The sequence below is a fragment of the Stegostoma tigrinum genome, chromosome 19 (genome assembly GCF_030684315.1).
Source record: "Stegostoma tigrinum isolate sSteTig4 chromosome 19, sSteTig4.hap1, whole genome shotgun sequence".
Classification (NCBI taxonomy): domain Eukaryota; kingdom Metazoa; phylum Chordata; class Chondrichthyes; order Orectolobiformes; family Stegostomatidae; genus Stegostoma; species Stegostoma tigrinum.
Window position 1 is genome coordinate 13,009,577 of NC_081372.1, and position 21,025 is coordinate 13,030,601.

General features: G+C 41.3%; 1 protein-coding gene across 5 annotated transcripts in view; it reads right to left on the bottom strand.

The window, feature by feature from the left end:
- Positions 1 to 5,956: 5,956 nt before the first annotated feature.
- Positions 5,957 to 21,025, bottom strand: part of ncoa6 (nuclear receptor coactivator 6) — a 57,823-nt gene continuing 42,754 nt past the window's right edge. For all 5 annotated transcript variants that reach the window (XM_048550063.2, XM_048550064.2, XM_048550059.2 and 2 more), the window contains 4 exons: positions 12,726 to 12,791; positions 10,898 to 10,934; positions 9,297 to 9,454; positions 5,957 to 7,436 (listed from right to left, as the gene is read on the bottom strand). In XM_048550063.2, coding sequence (XP_048406020.1) covers positions 7,384 to 7,436; positions 9,297 to 9,454; positions 10,898 to 10,934; positions 12,726 to 12,791 — 314 coding nt within the window. In that variant the 3' untranslated portion in view covers positions 5,957 to 7,383. The remainder of the gene's footprint in view (positions 7,437 to 9,296; positions 9,455 to 10,897; positions 10,935 to 12,725; positions 12,792 to 21,025) is intronic.

Here is a 21,025-nt window from a genome sequence, read left to right on the forward strand (position 1 = left end):
CTGGACGTTCAACATCATTTCCAGATTATATTTACAGCATATTAGGATGAAACAACAGTACCAAACAATGGTGTCATTTTTGGAAATTTTGTTGTCGTATTATAAATGATTTTGCATATTCTACTGAGCAGCTATAGTGATCAAGCCACATTTCTGTAATAACACAAGGTTACTTTGTTCTAATTACAATTCCCAGTGTACACTGTAGTGTTACTAGATAACGTAAAATATTTAATTAGAAAAAACTGCTTGTTTTCATCAGTAACTTACCTCTCATGTACTGAATTGACTGTGTATGTGCCTTCCACTTTGGAGATGGTTTGGGTTTTTAAATTGTGTATGTATATTTAAAAAAGGAAATGGAGACTTAAGTAGCAACAGTAAAGTCCTATGCAAAAAGAGGCAGCTTGTTTTTCTTTTAGTCTTTAATTTTTTAATTCTTGGAAGTGTGAAATTTATAATTGGACTATGGGTGTGGTAATAGTGCTTACATTAATACTATTGTAGCCACTCGACTGTGGGAATTTCACTATTTTCATAAAAGTTCACTTTTTCCAAAAGTGTTGTCCTGAGTCTTTCACTTTCAAGATTAATAGTGTAGAATTGCTTGATTTATAATTCTCGGACCGCTTCAAAACACTTGGAATTTTAAGTCTAATGACTAAGATGAAGTTATCCTTTGTAGAGCTGTTGCTATCACCTTGAAGATTAATGGAAATAATTTGTGAAATTTGGGCAAGGGCAGCTCAATTGTGCATACAATCTCTTAATGATTCTGCTGTGGTCATATTGCTCCCCTTGAGTCACTAGGTGTGTGCTGCTTATTTTACATTACAGGAGGTCATTTAGCATATTATGCAAATGCTGTACTCCCATGGTACAGTTGTATAGACCCACCTCAGCAAGAAGGTCCAGGTTCAAGTTACAGAAGTGTGCCATAACCTGTCTGAACAGAAATAATGGGAACTGCAGATGCTGGAGAATCCAAGATAACAAAGTGTGAAGCTGGATGAACTCAACTCCTGAGATGCTGCTTGGCCTGCTGTGTTCATCCAGCTTCACACTTTGTTAACCTGTCTGAATAGGCTGATTCAAGATATTCACATTAAGACAGTGTTCCTAACACTAGCTACAAGAAGTCATGTAAATTATGTGCAAACTCTTGCACATTCTGAATGATGACAAGACTTTTTTACTTTTCACAGATTTGACTCTGTCCCACCCAAACGTATCACATTTGACTGTTCTCTGTTCTAATGGAAGATCACAGACCTGAAATGCTCTACACAGCTGCTGCCTAACCTGCAGTTCTTTTTTGCAGCATTTTTGTGTTCTGTTCTTTTATTGAGATGTAGGAATGATGCACAAAAAATATGTAGGGGTAGGGAGGAATGGGCAAGTTTGTACAGGATGCTAAGCATGGTGGGTGATTGTCAATGAGTTACAGAAAGATGCAGACATGTTGGTCCGATCAGGAAATCAGTGATAAATGGCATTTAACCCTGAAAACTGTGAAGTGATGCACTCTTCCCCAAAAGTGCAATGAAAGGGAATACCTGATGCAAGGCAGAACACAAACTCAGGAACGGAGGGATTCTTTATATCCCTATACACCTGCATTCCGCATGCAGATGGCCTCAAGGCCCTCTGCTTCTTCCTGTCCCGCAGGCCTGACCAGTCCCCCTCTGCCGACACCCTCATCCGCGTAGCCGAACTCGTCCTCACCCTCAACAACTTCTCTTTTGACTCCTCCCACTTCCTACAGACTAAGGGGATGGCCATGCGCACCCGCATGGGCCCCAGCTATGCCTGCCTCTTTGTAGGTTACGTGGAACAGTCCCTCTTCCGCACCTACACAGGCCCCAAACCCCACCTCTTCCTCCGGTACATTGATGACTGTATCGGCGCCACCTCTTGCTCCCCAGAGGAGCTCGAACAGTTCATCCACTTCACCAACACCTTCCACCCCAACCTTCAGTTCACCTGGGCCATCTCCAGCACATCCCTCACCTTCCTGGACCTCTGTCTCCATCTCAGGCAACCAGCTTGTAACTGATGTCCATTTCAAGCCCACCGACTCCCACAGCTACCTAGAATACACCTCCTCCCACCCACCCTCCTGCACAAATTCCATCCCCTATTCCCAATTCCTCCGCCTCCGCCGCATCTGCTCCCACGATAAGACATTCCACTCCCGCACATCCCAGATGTCCAAGTTCTTCAAGGACCGCAACTTTTCCCCCCCACAGTGATCGAGAACGCCCTGGACCGCGTTTCCCGCAACACATCCCTCACCCCGCCCCCGCCACAACCGCCCAAAGAGGATCCCCCTCGTTCTCTCACACCACCCCATCAACCTCCGGATACAACGTATCATCCTCCGACACTTCCGCCATCTACAATCCGACCCCACCACCCAAGACATTTTTCCATCCCCACCCCTGTCTGCTTTCCGGAGAGCCCACTCTCTCCGTGACTCCCTTGTTCGCTCCACACTGCCCTCCAACCCCACCACACCCAGCACCTTCCCCTGCAACCGCAGGAAATGCTACACTTGCCCCCACACCTCCTCCCTCACCCCTATCCCAGGCCCCAAGATGACATTCCACATTGGCAGATGTGCAGGTGAACCTCTGCTTAATGTGATTATACTGCATCCACTGTACCCGGTGTGGCATCCTCTACATTGGGGAAACCAAGCGGAGGCTTGGGGACCGCTTTGCAGAACACCTCCGCTCAGTTCACAACAAACAACTGCACCTCCCAGTCGCAAACCATTTCCACTCCCCCTCCTATTCTTTAGATGACATGTCCATCATGGGCCTCCTGCAGTGCCACAATGATGCCACCCGAAGGTTGCAGGAACAGCAACTCATATTCCGCCTGGGAACCCTGCAGCCTAATGGTATCAATGTGGACTTCAGTTTCAAAATCTCCCCTTCCCCCACCGCATCCCTAAACCAGCCCAGTTCGTCCCCTTCCCCCACTGCACCACACAACCAGCCCAGCTCTTCCCCTCCACCCACTGCATCCCAAAACCAGTCCAACCTGTCTCTGCCTCCCTAACCTGTTCTTCCTCTCACCCATCCCTTCCTCCCACCCCAAGCCGCACCCCCATCTACCTACTAACCTCATCCCACCTCCTTGACCTGTCCGTCTTCCCTGGACTGACCTATTCCCCTCCCCACCTCTACCCTCTCCACCTATCTTCTTTTCTCTCCATCTTCAGTCTGCCTCCCCCTCTCTCCCTATTTATTCCAGAACCCTCACCCCATCCCCCTCTCTGAAGAAGGGTCTAGGCCCGAAACGTCAGCTTTTGTGCTCCTGAGATGCTGCTTGGCCTGCTGTGTTCATCCAGCCTCACATTTTGTTATCTTGGATTCTCCAGCATCTGCAGTTCCCACTATCTTGGAGTCTTGGGTTGCTTGTTCACAGGTCCTTGAAGGTTAATACAGGCAAGTGCCCCATATTGCTGCTTTGACTACCTTTTATCAGTCAAGGTACCAATTCTAAGAGTAGTGAGATTATGTTGGAGCTGTATAAGATTTTGGTTAGGGCACAGCTAGAGTACTATGTTTAGTTCTGGTCACCACCCTAATGGAAGGATATGATTGCACTGGAGGGGATGCAAAGGAAATTCACCAGGATGTTGACTGGAATAAAGCACCTTACCTAGGAATAAGCAGGAAAAGCTTGAATTGTTTTCTTTAAAGCAGAGTGTTGACCTGATGGCGGTACGTAGGATTAAGAGGGGTGTAGACAGAGTGAAGAGAGGCAGCTGAAAGATCAATAACAAGGGTGTATAATTTTACTGTAACAAGCAGAAGGTTTAGAGATGACCTGGAGGAATTTTTTACCCGCAGGCTTGTGGAAATCTGGAATGTGCTGCCTGCAAGGGCACTTGAGGCAGGAACTCGCTTACTCCATTTTTTTTAAGGTTATTTGAAATGTCATAACATTCAATGTTCTGGGCCTAGTAGGATTGGTGTAGATTTTAGTAGCTTCTGTTGAGCTGAAGGGCCTCTTCTGTGCTCTGCTGCTACGATTCCTAACTGCACTTTGCTCCAGCCTCCATTTGCAGTTTTGGCCCAAGTAGGGACAGAAGAACAGACTGAGACTGCTCTCGAAGATTGCAATGTGGTTCTAGTAAAATTAAGGCAAGATGTAGGCCGGGTAGGGGGTGCGGGGGAAAAATGCACTCCTGGTCAGAGTCACCAAGGAAATGGGCTGTTTTTCAGAGGGGGGGGGGGGGGGGGGAAAATCATCTTTGTATCAGGATATCACGACACAAGTTCTCTGGTAAAAGTCCCAGGATAATCTTCTCTGGTTATTTCATCAAAGATTTTTCCTATATTAAAGGTCAGGTGTAGAGAGTTTCACTGATGATGATGGTGCTCAGTTATGATTCAACTCTCAATGAAACAACTGGAGCTTGCTTGCAGCAAAAATAGAAACGTTGGCAAATACATGGCAGAGCAACACTTGCACTGCAACCATGTCAGGAAATGGCCATCCCAACCATCTTCCTCTACTTTCAATAGTGTTACTGTCACTGAATTTGTCAATACTGTCCTGGTCTTCAGCAATGGTGAGAAGCTTTACTGGGCAAGTCATTCACACATCGTGTCCAAGATGCATGCGGAAGCTGGGACGAGGTCATTTGATGGCAGACTTGACCAACCACCTTAAACATTTTCTGCAATGCTGGCACAATGTGGCAACTCAGTAATTATAGCAACACTGAGGCTTCTAGTTTTACCAAAGGAGCTTGGTGATTTACTGCAGCACATTGAGGGTAAATGTATAGTATTCGTAGTTATAAACATGGTGGCGTGAATGAATATTTACGGTGCTAATCAAGCAGACATTGTCTGGATAGTATCGAGCTTTTTGTGCAGCTAAACTCATCCAGATAAGTAGACAGCATTCCACTACACTCCTAGCTTGTGCCCTGCAGATAATAGATAAGCTTTGAAGTGGCAGGTGGGGAGCTATTTGGTGCAGAATTCCTAGGTTCCAACCTGCTTTTGTAGCTACATTTATAGCTAGTCCGGTATGTTTCTGATCAATGGTAATCCCCAGGATAGTGATGATGCTGTTGAATGTCAAGGAAGCTTGTTAGATTATCTTAGGTTTACAAGACATTTAAGTGACCAGTAACATTCCTACCACTTGAACCCAAGCCTGAACTTGCTTAGCTACTTGCAGCATAACCTGGGCAATCACATGGTAATGAAAAATTGCAACAATATGCAGAAATCCCCACTTCTGACTTTATGATAGAGGGAAGATCAGACAGTTGATTCCAACAATCCCCCCACAGGACCTCTTGCAGAACTATCCTTTCAATAGGAAATCAGAAACTAGGGTTTCAAACTTTTATGCAAGAATTGGTTTAAATAACTAATTGTCCTTGGACAATGCTGCATCCAGATGAAAAGATAATTTCCTCTTCCTCCATAAAAAGTTGCACAAATCCACTAAATTGTAACTCTGAAATGAGGCCAAGTAACAACTAAAGAAAGCACTACTTTCCATAGTTTGGACATTACAGGACTTAATGCAATATTGTGCTAAAAAGAAAATGGTTTTGTAGGAATGAATAATAATTAAGTCTTTCAACCACCTATCACCCACTACCTACATCCTTTTCTTTAGAGCCTCTCCAACTTTAAACAGTAGGCTTCTAAAAATGCAAGCTATTTTTTTTTAAAGTGAATAGCAATACAGCCCTCATCTGATTCAGGCACTTCAGTCAAGGTCCCTGATGAGAAGTACAGGAGAGTCTAATTTGGTAGCAAGGCACCTGCTGGCTGAGGGAGGAAAAGCAGTACTAAACATTTGGAGAGAGCTGAGTCTGAAAACCCTCAAATGACATTCCAGCCTCTTGTCGAGAGGAGAAATGTAAAAGCGTCAGTGAGTGAAAAAGATAAACACTACACCAGGTAGAAGGTCACAAGTTAAAAAATTGCATTCTAATACATCTGATATGCACAAAGTCAAATAGAAGCAGGTTGTCAAAAATTGTACAATTAACAGCTATCACCAGAGGTGTTAATTCTTTACAAATCTGTATTTCTACATTTAATTTTACTTTGACACACAAGTAGATTAAACTGTACACAGCTGATGACTCTTAAGTAGCAATGACTGCCTGGAAACTCTGTACTGCAGTTGAATTGTGGGGAGTCTAAATTATATTATTTGTTTTTATCTAATAGCCACTAATCCACTCACCACCTGAAATAATTTCAATTGTTTTTTATGCTTAGCTTTACATCACAATGTAATGCTCAATGGCAGACACTGGAGGAATGATTATTCATGCTCACTATTTCCACACAAAACTAACTCAATCTGCAATGCCACTACAACCTCAATGCTTGTGACAAGGAGGCTTCAAAATCTGCCAGAGTTGGACTGGCTCTTCAATTCAACATCATAACGAGCTGTGCTGTTTATTTCTTTAAATTAAAAACAGAAAACACTGGAAATAGTCAGGCAACACTTGCAGAGAGGGGGGCAGTTAATATTTTGTATCAAGGCATTTTGTAATACCTGAAGGGATATTTCCTGTATTTTCTGTTTTTATTTCAGATTTTCAGCATTCATAATATTCTGCACCTCTGTATCTATTCAGGGAGGGGAAACGAACTTCCCAGAGTGAAGTTTTAGGGGAACTAATGTACATGAGCATATAACTGAAGTGAAATAAACACCGATGCTGGAGAAACTCAGTAGGTCTGGCAGCATCTGTGGACAGAAAAACAGAGGCAACGTTCCAACTGAACAAATGTTCAATGTTCAAACTGAAGAAAAGTTATACCAAATTTGAAATGTTGACTCTTTTACACTCCACAGATTCTGCCAGACGAGCTGGGTTTCTCCAGCACTGTTTGTTTCGGGTTTTCAAAATTTACAGTATTTTTCCTTTATTGAAGTGAAATAGCTCACAGACTAACTGGAAAGGGATATGCTTTGGACTCAACCATCCAGTGGAGATGGAGTTCATTGCACCCAGGTACAAATACTCACATTTAAGACTTAAAAACATTCACTTCAAAAGTCAGAAATACCAATTAAAAACAACATACTACATTCTAACAAGATTTGTGACAGTGACAAAAGCTGGCAATTTACTTTAGCTTTGCAACAGAAATTACCAGTACAGTTACATTCTGGAAGGTTTTTACTGGCTGTATGACAGGTTTTTACCTTGTTAAACAGTTTCAGAATATAAAGAAATTTTTTTTAAAGTCACATTTCAGTGGGACAAATATTAAAACAGTTTTCTATACACAAGTTCATGCTAGAAAAGTAGGCTAGAAAAAATTAATTAAATTCACAAACATTTACACTTCACACGTATACAACTGAGAGATTTCATTTGGATTTTCTTCGTTTTGTTTGTGTTGGGCTGGTGCCTGTACTGGTATCTAGGAAAAGAAGGAGGGAAAGAAGATAAGCGTGTTTCTTTGGAAAAGAAAAAGTGCAGATATTCTGAAATTGTTTCATTAGTAAAGGCAGTACCCAATGTGCATCCAAATTTTAGTGCAAGGTGGAAACTGGTTCAATATTTGTGAGTTATATTACTGCAGGAGGAGCTCCACACAATACACATGAAACACTGAAACCTCAGATATCATTTCACATGACGCTTATAAATGAGAATATTCTAATAACTGGCCTCCCCCCAGACCAAAGATGATTATTTGCCAGGAAGGAAGACCCACAGGGTTCACATGATTGGCCAGAACACATTGCATGTGGATATTGGGTGAAGATGGAATGCCCCACTGTCAAAGTGCTTGCCAACGCTATTTCTCAATTTTGCACCAAAGAATTGGCCTTTGCCAAAGGTGCCCAAAAAACCATACCCTTGTCAGAGTTCAAGAAAAACTGAGCAGATAAGATTATACCTTCTGTCGGTTGCTACAAAATAATTCTTACTTTTGATCTATTTGGCATCATAAAGAGACAGTTTTATTTTATTTCAAGTTCTAAAGCAGTAGGAAACAGCTTGGAAAAATTAGAACAGTTCAGCACTCCTTTTCAGTAACCGTAATGAGTCAATGACTGACTAAGTAGTAAAGTTGCTCCACTCTGGGCTCTGCCTCCTTGCTTCCCATTCCACTTTTCATAATTGAAGCCTTCACTCGGAAGTTAATCAAACTCCACCCCAATGCAGAGTGTATCTGCAGAAATATGGAGGCCGGTTAGACAATCTGGTTAAAATGTGGTTCAGATAGAACCAGCTACATGGGTTCAGTTCAGACTTGGGGTCTGTCGAGTGTACAGGGTATTGAAAACCCATCACTAACATCAACAGATAAAATGCCAAGGACTTATTTTCAGGCCATACTCACATGAAACAAATAAATATCTACATATACATACGTAACTATTAATATTTATATGTTAAACACATCTCCACAGGATACAACACCATGTTCCCCATATCACAGTATTTTAACACTTTACTGATGTGAAAATGCAAATATTGTATACTCCCATTGTGCACTCCGTACGAAGTTGAACTAAAATGAATCCAAAGTTCCTAATGGCCTGTCTTCCTGTTCAGTTCTAGTCTTGCAAGATCAACAATTTCCACCAACAGAGAGACTGCTTCAGGGAATAAAATGACAGCTTGATACTCAAGACCCAATTTCTCTACTTTCCTTCCTCTCCAGGCCATGCTGATGCAAAATGGGACATAGTTTACAACAACTTCAAAATGCACTTCGGCGACGTAAAGTGCTGTGGGACGCTCATTGGTTGTGAAAGATGCTATGCAATATTTTTACGCTAACTAGCACTTACTTAAGAGCCTAAGTAGAGGAAGACAATAATGGCCAATGGGGAGGAAGCTCAGTATCTAATAACATGGCATAATATCTACACACACGGAATGTTTGAAAAGGTCACTGGTTTACAGAAGATCCAGATGAAGCTTTCCCCCAACCCCAGAACTAGATGGGGTTAGGAGGGATTAAAGTCGACTGCACAGTTCCAACTAGTGGCCCGTGAGATCAAAAGACTAAAACTTGAACTCAGACTTAATTGACTGCGGGGTCCATTCGGCCACAGGGCAGCAACACAACTTGTAACAACTTGGTGGTACAAAGATAGTCCCTAAGCCTGCATGTTCATTGGCAAAGCCCTGGGAAAAAAAAAAATCAACAGATTTTGTCAAATAAATCTGTTCAAATAAAAGTGAAGATGCTATCTATCTTAATTTTATGAAATGAAAGTCAGAGTAGTGTTTCATATGGTGCATATAAGAACTTGGGCCCTACCTTTTGCTGCCCCTGTTGAAGAGCCTGGTCGTGAAGGCCTTTTCCGTTGTCCATTTTCAGAAGACTCCTGAAGGGATGATGACTCCTCACTCTCCTTTTCAGCCTTTATATTTCTTCTACTGGGGCTTTTTGATTTTTCTAGATTGCTCTTTGCTTCACTGCCAAGAAAATATGCGTGAGCATTATTTCCACCTTTTATTAAAATACATCTTTAACGTTTAGAAATTCATAAACAATAAACATGAATGGGAAAAAATAACTTAAACGCTTATTTTTGGATACCAAAAATAGCAGAAAAAATGTTTGTCCAAAACAGTATACCTATTACAAGAATTTACTGCTACTTCCTAGCAGTCTTAAGAACAATTTTTTTAAAAATCACCTTGTAATCTCAGGGCTAACTTAAGACAAGATCCCTTCAACAATTTTAGCTAATATTGGTGAAAAAGAAAAGAGAACAACATTTAGCACAAAAAAAGGGAGAAATGGACTTGGGTCCTTTCCTTTGGACTCACCACAGGGAATTACACCTGAAAACAACAGAGATACTCAAGTTTAAGACAGGGACCTCAATACGCTAACAGGGCATTTCCCAATGGCTCTCTCCATCTCTCAGTTGAGGAGGAAAGACATTTGAAAGATCAGTTAACATAAAACCACGTACAATAACATCAGATTCATCCTTATCCCAAAACCAAACTTAATCATCATATCCTTTGATTCAGTCAGAGCATCTGCCCAGAGAGGGTCAAAGCTTTTTAGCAATAAGCTAGTGTTTAGATTTAGTGAGCAAACAGAGTCAAAAGAAAATGGGAAAAATGCTTAAAACAATCCAACACACAGCTACAAATCAATATTTTGGTGAACTCTCAATCCATGGAACACAGTTACACAGGGCGAAAGCAGTCAATTCCTGTCTCTTACAGAAAGGGTTAATAAGGAGACCTTCAGGCTGGAGTTGAACAGATTGTTTCTTATGGGCTGCCCTGCTTACAGGGAAATAAAGAATTAAAGAATTAAAGTATTAAAATGTTTGGGATGGTTATGTGGGAGAAACAGTGGAGGGAAGATCAAACAAATTCTGGTTTTGAAATTAAAATTCTCTTGAAGAACAAAAAGCTGAACCTTCTAAAGAAATTCCAAGATGATGCACAAACACAGCAGTAGGTGTGCAGCTTGATATTTTAGGCACAGTTGCAACAATTATCATTAGACTGACACAAACATCATCATCTTGGGAAAAAAAAAGACATCGTAAAACACTTCAAATAGCAAATTAAACTGGCGTGACAACACAATACAGTAAAATGGTGATGAAGTGTTCATACCTGCGATTCTCCCTCTACGTTTCCCCTAATAATATTGGCTATAAGTTATGTGCAGTAACTTGGAAGCCAATTGCATCTAATACAGCCCTGAATTGATCTGCACCCAAAATTAGTGCTAATAATTAATGGGGAAAATTTAAACCATCTCTCTCTACAATAAAGTCTTTCAATCACCAAGTTAAAGAGAAACCACATTTGAGAGTTAAACAAAGGTAATGTTATTTCTGCCTCTTTTTAAAAATGATATGACTAATACTGACAGTATATACCTACCTCTGACCCGTTTCACTTCCAATATTAAAGTCTTCTCCTGCACAAGAAAGCCCATAAATTGATTAGTGAAAACAAGGCAAATGTTTATGATATATTTGCATCTGAAACCTACTTATTCCATACATGAGGAAAGACAAACATGAGAACGAAACAACAAATTTGCACAGCTCAAACTCAGGTCACAGCAATACGCTGGAAGTGTAGACATAAGAAACAACTACAACCCCCATAATCAGCAATGAAATAAATTACCAGAAAATCAGTTTTAGTGATATTGAGTGGGGAATAAATCTTTTCTAGGTCACTAGAATTTAACTGCTTGTCTTAAAAGTACTCCACAGAATCTTTTAAGTTTACCCAAGAAGGTAAATGCAACAGTTTAACATCTCAATTCAAAGACAGGATCTTCAGCAGTGAAATTGTCCTTCAGACCTATATAGATATGTTGCATAATGTTGTGCACCCAACTCTTTAGAGGAAGATTGGAGCCAATGACATACTGATGGAGGTTGCACTACCATGTCTGATTTAAAACTAACAGCCCTGACATAATAAAAAAAAAAATCAGTAAAAAAAAATGCTCAGGAGATGATAGTTGGAACAAGTCAGCTCTTCACTGCCAAGGGATGTTTTACACAAAACTAATTAGGACTCTCCTTCCATACAGTTATAAATACTGTTTTATCAATTGTCTTTTTGCATGCAAGATGAGAAGCTTCCACAAAATATTTTCTTAGCAAAACGTAAGTTAAGTACTATCAAGTAGCAATTTACTAATTTGCACTTTGCATGTGTAACTGTTTCGCTTTTGACTATGGAGATAATGAATAAAATAATTCCTGTGCCCTAATCCGTGTGCCAGCTAAGATTAACTAGGTTGATTAAAGAATCCCCAGAGTGTGGAAACTGGCCATTTGGCCTAACAGGTCCACACTGACACTGGACAGCATCCCACCCAGACCCATCCCCCTACCTATCTCTGTAAACCTACATTCCCATGGCTAACACACCTAGCCTGCACTACGGGCAATTTAGCATAGCCAATCCACTTAACTTGCACATCTTTGGAATGTAGGAGGAACCCAGAGCACCTGGAGAAAACCTGTATAGACATGGGGTGAATGCGCAAACTCCACACAGGCAGTCTCCCGAGGGCGGAATCAAACCTGTGTCCCTGGCACTGTGAGGGAGCAGTGCTAACCACTGAACCACCGTGCCAGCCCATCAGGTTAACACTGACCCATGATTAACTCTAGTATCCTGTCTGTTTACATGGCTCAGAGAAAGTGACCGTACCATTAGGCCTCCAGAGAAATTGTCATATATGTTTCTTTACAGCTATCTGTACATCACTTAAATAAACCACAACATTAGTTTTGTTGGTTAAAATATATTACAATGAAACGGCTAGCTGCTAGGATTGCATCATGGTTAGGTTTAAGTGAATGCATTTAAGTTTTGTCTTATTCCTCGGCGTGATGTGGAGGTCTCTGGCAGATACAGCGGGCAGTAATGAGTCACCCAACATTGCTATGAATCTGCAGTCAAATGTAAGCCACAGCAGGTTAGGATGACAAATTCCCTTTTTTAAAGGATACTAAATGAGCCAGAGCTTTTTTTGTAAAGCAATAATTGATAATAGTTACCACCGTCAGGCTAGCTTTCAATTGCAGATTTTATTGTCTTTCCCTAGTGAGATTCAAAACCATGACCCCAGGACATTCACCTAGGTCTCTGGATTACTAGTCCAGCGACATTACTACTGTAACACTGTCTCCCTGTGAGAAAAATGTTAGAGATTTTAATATTTCAGTTGTGACTATCCTACCGTTTTTCACAATGGTCCCTTGTTGTACTGTACTGGCTGGTATTTGTTCTGGAACAAATTGAGGTGCTGAGAATAAAATGATATTCTTAGAGAAGATGTGGAAATAACAGTAATAATCATACAATACAGTATTTATAACAGTAGAGCACGAGGGGCAGAAACAAACAAATGAATGCACTTGCATTTATATAGTACTTGTCAGTTGTCACACTCCTCAGGACATTCAGAAGTGCCTCAGTGTCATTCACGTACTCTTGGTGATGCCACTGTAATGGCTGGCATACAAGTGCACAATTAAGCATTAAGCATGGTCCTGCTAACAACTGCATATAATGATACTAGCTATTCCAATTTGGAATGGGGGCAGCTGACAAGCAGAACTGTCCAATCAACTCTGAGACTATACCACAAAGTCGTTGGGAATGATTCCATACAGGCAACTTGGACTATTAAATCCCACCCGAACAGTAGCTGACACAGTGGTGCCAATAAACATTTGCTCAATAAATACTGAAGACATTAATGACCAGTTAATTGATTTGTGACGGTGGAAGAATGAATTGTTAGTTGAATGGATAATGTTGACTCTGGTTTAAGATCTCTTCTGAAAGATAGAACCCAATGCAAATGGAGCACTTTGTCAGTAATGTACAGAAGTTTCAAGTTTGGCAACGTGCTCCTGTTATGTGCAGAACATGTACAACTGATTTTACACAGTAATTTATGTACTTTTTTTACACAGTCCTTCTGAACATTGTTGCCATTGTGGCCCAGTTCAAAAGCCAGAACTCTCCATTGTGCAATTGAGGGAGATAGTCAAGTGAAGGCTTGAAGGACACGTTACAAATCAGACCACATTTTCCCAAATTATGATTACAGAAGTAGCAGTCAGTTATAGCTAGATAGACCAATTAGCTCATCCAACAGACTAATCTGTAATGTTACATGCAAGGCAATAAATCAGATTATCTGATAAACTGATGTACTTATTAATGGATAAATGCACTAAAAGAAGATTGCTGCAGAATTTGCTAGGAAGCATTATTTTTATTGTAGTCCATTCCCCATTTTCAAAAGGACCATAAGACACAGAAGCAGAAGTAGGCCATTTGGCCCAAGAAGCCTATTCCGCAATAAAATTGTGGCTGATCTAATAATCCTCAAACCTACTTTTTCCTGCCTTTACCCTATGATAAGGGAAGGTCGTGCCTCACAAACCTTATTGAGTTCTTTGAGAAGGTGACCAAACAGGTAGATGAGAGTAAACCGCTTGATGTGGTGTATATGGATTTCAGCAAGGCGTTCGATAAGGTTCCCCACAGTAGGCTATTGTACAAAATCAGGAGGAATGGAATTGTGGGAGATATAGCAGTTTGGATCAGAAATTGGCTTGCTGTAAGAAGACAGAGGGTGGTAGTTGATGGGAAATATTCATCCTTGAGACAAGTTACTCGTGGTGTACCACAAGGGTCGGTGTTAGGTCCACTGCTGTTTGTCATTTTTATAAATGACCTGGATGAGGGTGTAGAAGGATGGGTTAGTAAATTTGCAGACGACACTAAGGTCGGTGGAGTTGTGGATAGTGACAAAGGATGCTGTAGGTTGCAGAGAGACATAGATAAGCTGCAGAGCTGGGCTAATGGAGTTTAATGTAGACAAGTGTGAGGTGATGCACTTTGGCAGGAGTAACCGGAAGGCAAAGTACAGGGCTAATGGTAAGATTCTTAGTAGTGTAGATGAGCAGAGAGATTTCGGTGTCCATGTACACAGATCCTTGAAAGTTGCCACCCAGGTTGACAGGGCTGTTAAGAAGGCATACAGTGTTTTAGCTTTTATTAATAGAGGGATCGAGTTCCGGAACCAAGAGGTTATGGTGAAGCTGTACAAAACTCTGGTGCGGCCGCACTTGGAGTATTGCGTACAGTTCTGGTCACCGCATTATAAGAAGGATGTAGAAGCTTTGGAAAGGGTGCAGAGGAGATTTACTAGGATGTTGCCTAGTATGGAGGGAAGGTCTTATGAGGAAAGGCTGAGGGACTTGAGGCTGTTTTCATTGGAGAGAAGAAGGTTGAGAGGTGACTTAATTGAAACATATAAAATAATCATTAGGTTAGATAAGGTGGATAGGGAGAGCCTTTTTCCTGGGATGGTGACAGCGAGCCCGAGGGGGCATAGCTTTAAATTGAGGGGTGAAAGATTTAGGACAGATGTCAGAGGTAGTTTCTTTACTCAGAGAGTAGTAAGAGAATGGAACGCTTTGCCTGCAATGGTAGTAGATTCGCCAACTTTAGGTACATTTAAGTCGTCATTGGTTAAGCATATGGACGTACATGGAATAGTGTAGGTTAGATGGACTTGAGATCAGTATGACAGGTCGGCACAACATCGAGGGCCGAAGGGCCTGTACTGTGCCGTAATGTTCTATGTTCTATGACTCTCAATTTCCTTAGCGATGAAAAATCTATCACAATCTTGAATATACTTGACACCCCAACTTAGACAGCTCTATGCAGGAAAGAGTTTTACAGATTGACAACTCAGAAGAAATACCTCATCTTTGTATTAAACGGGTAACCCCTCACTCTAAGGTTTATGCTCTCTAATCCTAGACACTCTCAGAAGGGAAAACAACCTTTCCACATCTATCCTGTGAAGCCCACTAAGAATCATACAAGTTTTACATAAAGTCTCCTCTCATTCCTCTAAACTCCAATGAGTAAAAGCCCAAACTACTCAATCTCGCCTCATAAGAAAATCCTTCCATACCTAGAATCAATCTTGTGAACTTTCTGTGGACTGCTTCCAATGCAATTTTATCTTCCCTTAGATAAGGGGACAAAAGCTGCTCATATTATTCCAGGTGTTTCTGACTTGTCCTTGGTCCTGTGCTTTCTCGATTCCTGCTGAACTTGGGTGTTAACATTTTGTGATTCACGTACAAGGACCTCAAATCCGTATGTTGTCTTCCTGCAGTTTTCCACTACTTAGGTGACATCAGCCCTTCTATTCCTACTGTCAAAGTGCATAACCTCACACTTTTTCACATAATATTCTATCTGCCAAGCTATTTTTCCCTGCACTCGTGCACTGCGTATATCCCTCTGTACATGACTGGTGTCCTCACTGCTTGCCTTCCAACCATTTTTGATTCAGCTGAAAACTTGGCCATAGTATGTTCTCAAAGGGCAAGCTGGGGTGGTTGATAAATGCTGGGCCAACCAGTGACGCCATCCCATTAAAAAAATTCTATCATCCAAGTCATTAGTGTATATTACAAATTATTGTTCCCAGTACTGATCCCTGTGACACATGCCTAGTTACAGGTTGCATCCTGAATTGCCCTCCTTATCACAACTCCACAATTTTACAGTCACTATTTCCAGGTGATTTTTCACGCAGATAATTAATTAACTCTGCCTCATTATACATTACCAGATCTAAAATAGCTTGACGCCGGTTGAATCCACGATGCGCTATTCTTGGAAATTATCATTCTATGTGAATACATTCTATGAATTCTTCACTGTGGCTACCACTGCCAATTTGATTTTCCCAATCTAATAAAGATTAAAGTCATTGACGACTAATGTAATGTCTTCTTACATGCCCACAATATCTCCTGATTTATTCTGTCCTACAGAACTGTTACTGTTAGAGGGCAGGCAGACTATTCTCATCAGTGATTCTTCCCTTCGTTAATTTTAGCCTCCACCTGGATGAATTTTACATCATTTAATACTGGTGTACTGTTCTGTCTAGTACTGCCAAAAGTACCCCACCTCCTTTTCCTTCCTAGCAGGCCAAGCAACATCATAGGAGCAGGAAAGCTGACATTTCAGGCCCTTCCCCTCCCCCATTTCTAAAGGACGGTCTAGGCCCAAACCGCCAGCTTTCCTGCTGCTATGATGCTGCTTGGCTTGCTGTGTTCATCCAGCTCTGCACCTTGTTACCTCGGATTCTCCAGCATCTGCAGTTCCTTCTAGCCCTTTCCTTCCTTCCTGCCTGCCCTTTTGTAAAGTCACATACCCTTGAATATTTAGTTGTCAGATTTAATATTGTAATCTTGTCTCCATAATGACTATAAAACATACCCAATGACCCCTATTTGTGCTGTTAATTCATTTATTTTTATCTGAATAGTACACACATTTAAGTAAAGAGTCATTAATTTTGCCTTTTAAAACCTTTGCTCCTACTTTGACCCTACTTATTGCTTTTTCTAAATAAAAATAGCTGGTCTGCAATGGTGCCATATCCTTTTGTGTTGTAAGCCAACGTAAAAATCCCTCCCAAAATATACCCACCTCTTATTAGCCCAGTCTACAGACCTAGTTATTCAATTCATCAACACACTGGCCCCAGTATGGGAGGCACGGATTGTAGGTGAGAAACATCAAGGAATCATTCCAGTGAGACTCAAAGACTAAAAATAACCAGTTCTTGACGTCTGCCGCTTGCCTACCCTGCCAAATGCAGGGGGCAGGAAGATGGGGTCTGCAGGACCAAATACTGTTATTATTCAATCAAAATACCTGCATGGAAAAAGTGTTTGAAAGTGTTTCCTCAATAGGAACCAGATAGTATCAGCAGTGAAGCCAGTGGTTGAAACAGTACTGCTACTGGCTCCGCCTAATAGGATGTCAAAGCAAGTTTCCAAATTCACAATTCCTTCAAGGGAATAACAAAATAAATAATAAAGGCATAAAGTCACAACTTTATGCTGCTGCAATGAAGCTATAGCTATAGTAGTTCAATATTTTCAGAATCAATGCACTATGAGAGCAAAGATACTGCCCTAATACTTAATTAGCCCTGATTCAGAAAAGAAGTGTAATCGAGACATGGGACAAAGAGAAAGGAGTAAGGAGAACGCTGTATAATATGGCATACATCAAAACTGCCAATGATCACAAACATGTGTAGCCAGAATAGTTCACGCTCAATGTATGGAAATGAGGAGCAGGGATGTTTACTCCCTTACCTTTCACCTCTGGGCGTATGAACATGCTGAAACTTTAAGAAAACTGGTGACAAAGCTTCCTAAACTTCTGTGTTAAACTTCTGTATTAAATATTTGGTTGTAAACTATAAGGAATGTAGCAGTACATAGGAAGATTTCTTTCCATGAAATGTATTCAGATAGTTTCTGAGGATAGTATATTGTGATTCCAACCAAGAATCAGGTTATTTTGGATCTGGTATGGTGTAATAATGCAGGTCTAATGAATGATCTCAGGGTTAAAAAAAACGTCTTAGTGAACAGTGTTCATAAAATGTAGAATCTAGCAATCTGTTTCACAGGAAGAAACTTAGAAACAACTGTACTAAACTTAGTTGTACTGGAAGGACCCTGAAAGAAGTTTAGCTAAAAAAGGACCATCGAGGAGCAATGGCAGACATTTAAGAAAATCAAGTCAGGTTGCTATAGTCTTACCAAACCATAGGGGTGTTCTTTCATTAGAGAGAGATGGGCCACCACACTTCAAGTCAGAGGACAGTCATAGAGTAACATAGCATGGAAGTAGGCCCTTTGGCCCAAACTAGTGGTGCCCACTCAGCTCGTTCAAATTGCCTGCATTTGGTCTGCATCCCTCTAAACAGTCCCCATCCGTGTATCGATCCAAACATTTTTAAATGTTGCTTATGTACCTGCCTCAACACTTTCTTCAGCAGCCCATTCCACATACACTCCACTCTCTGCATTAAGAAGTTGGCTCTCAGATCCTTCTTATATCTTTCCTCTCATACCTGAAGCCCATGCCCTCTAGTTTTTAATTCCCCTTCCCGGGGAAAAAGACTATATGCATTCATCCTATCTATGCCCCTAATGATTTTATACCCCTAAATGAGGTCACCCCTCATTCTCGTATGTTCCAAGGAATAAAGTCCTATCCTGGACAACCTCTCCCTATAATTCAGGCCTACTGGTCCTGGCAACATCATTGCACACTTTCCAGTTTAACTATGTCTTTCCTATAACAAAGTGACCAAAACTGTACACAATACTCCAAGTGCAGCCTCACCAATAACTTATACAACTGTAACATAATAGAACATAGAACATTACAGCACAGTACAGGCCCTTTGGCCTGCGATGTTGTGCCGACCTGTCATACCGATCTCAAGCCCGTCTAACCTACACTATTCCATGTACGTCCATATGCTTATCCAATGACGACTTAAATGTACCTAAAGTTGGCGAATGTACTACCGTTGCAGGCAAAGCGTTCCATTCCCTTACTACTCTCCGAGTAAAGAAACTACCTCTGACATCTGTCCTATATCTTTCACCCCTCAATTTAAAGTTATGCCCCCTCGTGCTTGCCATCACCATCCTCGGAAAAAGGCTCTCCCTATCCACCCTATCTAACCCTCTGATTATTTTATATGTCTCAATTAAGTATGTTTCAATTTAATATGTTTCAATTAAATAATTAATCAAATAATGTCCCAACTCCTATACTCAATGTGTCATCCGATGAAATGCCTTCTTTACCACCCTGTCCACCTGTATGTCACTTTTAACGAACCATGTACTTGTACTCCTAGGTCCCTCTGTTCTACAATACTCCTCAGGACTGTACCATTTACTGCATGAGTCCTACCTTGGTTTGATTTTCCAAAGTGCAAAACCCCACACTTATCTGTATTGAATTGTATGTGCCAATTCTTAGCCCACTTCCCCAACTGATCAAGATCACGCTGTAATTTTTGACAACCCTCTTTGCTATCAACGATACCTCCTAATTTTGTATCATCCGCAATATTACTGATCCTGCCTTGTACATTCACATCCAGACCATTTATGTAAATAACAAATACCAAAGGTCCCAGCATTGACGCTGCGGCACATCACTAGTCACAGGCCTCCAGTCCCAGAAACAACCTACAACCATCACCCTCTGCTTCCCACCATCGTGCCAATTTTGAGTCCAATTAGCTCGCTCTCACTGGATCCCATGTGACCTAACCTTCATAACTAGCCCGCTGCGTGGTACCTTGTTAAAGGCCTTGCTAATTTCCAGAGAGATAGTATGCACTGCCCCGACCCTCATCTATCCTTTTTGAAACATTTAAAAAGATTTATCAGACATGACTTTCCACGCATAAATCCGTGCTGACTATCCCTAATCAGATCTTGACTATCCAGATCTTGGTTGATCCTGTCCCTCAGTATCCTCTCCAATAACTTGCCTACCACTGATGTCAGGCTCACTGGCCTGTAGTTCCCTGGCTTGTCTTTGTTACCTTTCTTAAACAATGAAAGCCACCTTCCACTCTTCCACAACTTCTTTAGTGGCCAAGATGAAGCAAAAATCCCTGCAAAGGTTAGGGGAGGCGATGGCCTAGTGGTATTATTGCTGGATTGTTAATACAGAGTTCCAGATAACATTCCGGAGACCCACGTTCAAATCCCACCTTGGAAGATGGTGGAATTTGAATTCAATAAAATATCCAGAATTAAGAAACTAATAATGACCATGAATCCATTGCCGATTATTGGCAATATAGTTGACTCTTAACTACCCTCTCAGCAGTTAGGGATGTGCAATAAATGCTACCAAGCCAGTGACGCCCTCATTCTGTTAATGAATAAAGAAATGAGAAAAGGGCCTGAGCAATTTCTCCCATAGTCTCCCACAACATCCGAGGATAGACTTCATCAGGCCCAGGAGATTTATTCATCTTAATGTGATCTAAGGCTGCAAACACCTCCTCTCTAGTAATATGTGTGCAGTCCTAAACATTCCCACTTGTTTCCATTATTTCCTTGGCATCCATGACTCTCTGCTCAACAAAGACAGAGGAAAAATATTCATTAAAAATCTCCCCCATCTCCTGTGGCTCCACGAATAGATGGCCATGCTTATCTTTAAGGGGACTATTCTCTCCCTACACTCCCTAGATTTTTACTCTTAATGTAACTATTGAACCTCTTAGGATTATTGTCAACCTTATCTGCCAGATCCATCTCATACTCTCTTTTTGCTCTTTTGATTTCCCTCCTACGTGTGATCCTATGCTTTTTATAGTCATCAACAGATTCACTTGAGCCCAATAGCTTAAACCCAATGTATGCCTTCACTTTCCTGACCAGACCCTCAATATCCCTCGTAAGCCAGGGACCCCTAAACCTGCCAGCTTCTCCCTTCACCCCAACAAGGACATACTGTTCCTGGACTCTTGATGTCACACTTTTAAAAGCCTCCTATTTGCCAGTTGTTCCTTTTCCTTCAAACAGACTCACACAATTGAACACTGTTAGATCCTGCCTAATTTTGGTCCCAAAATTGGCCCTG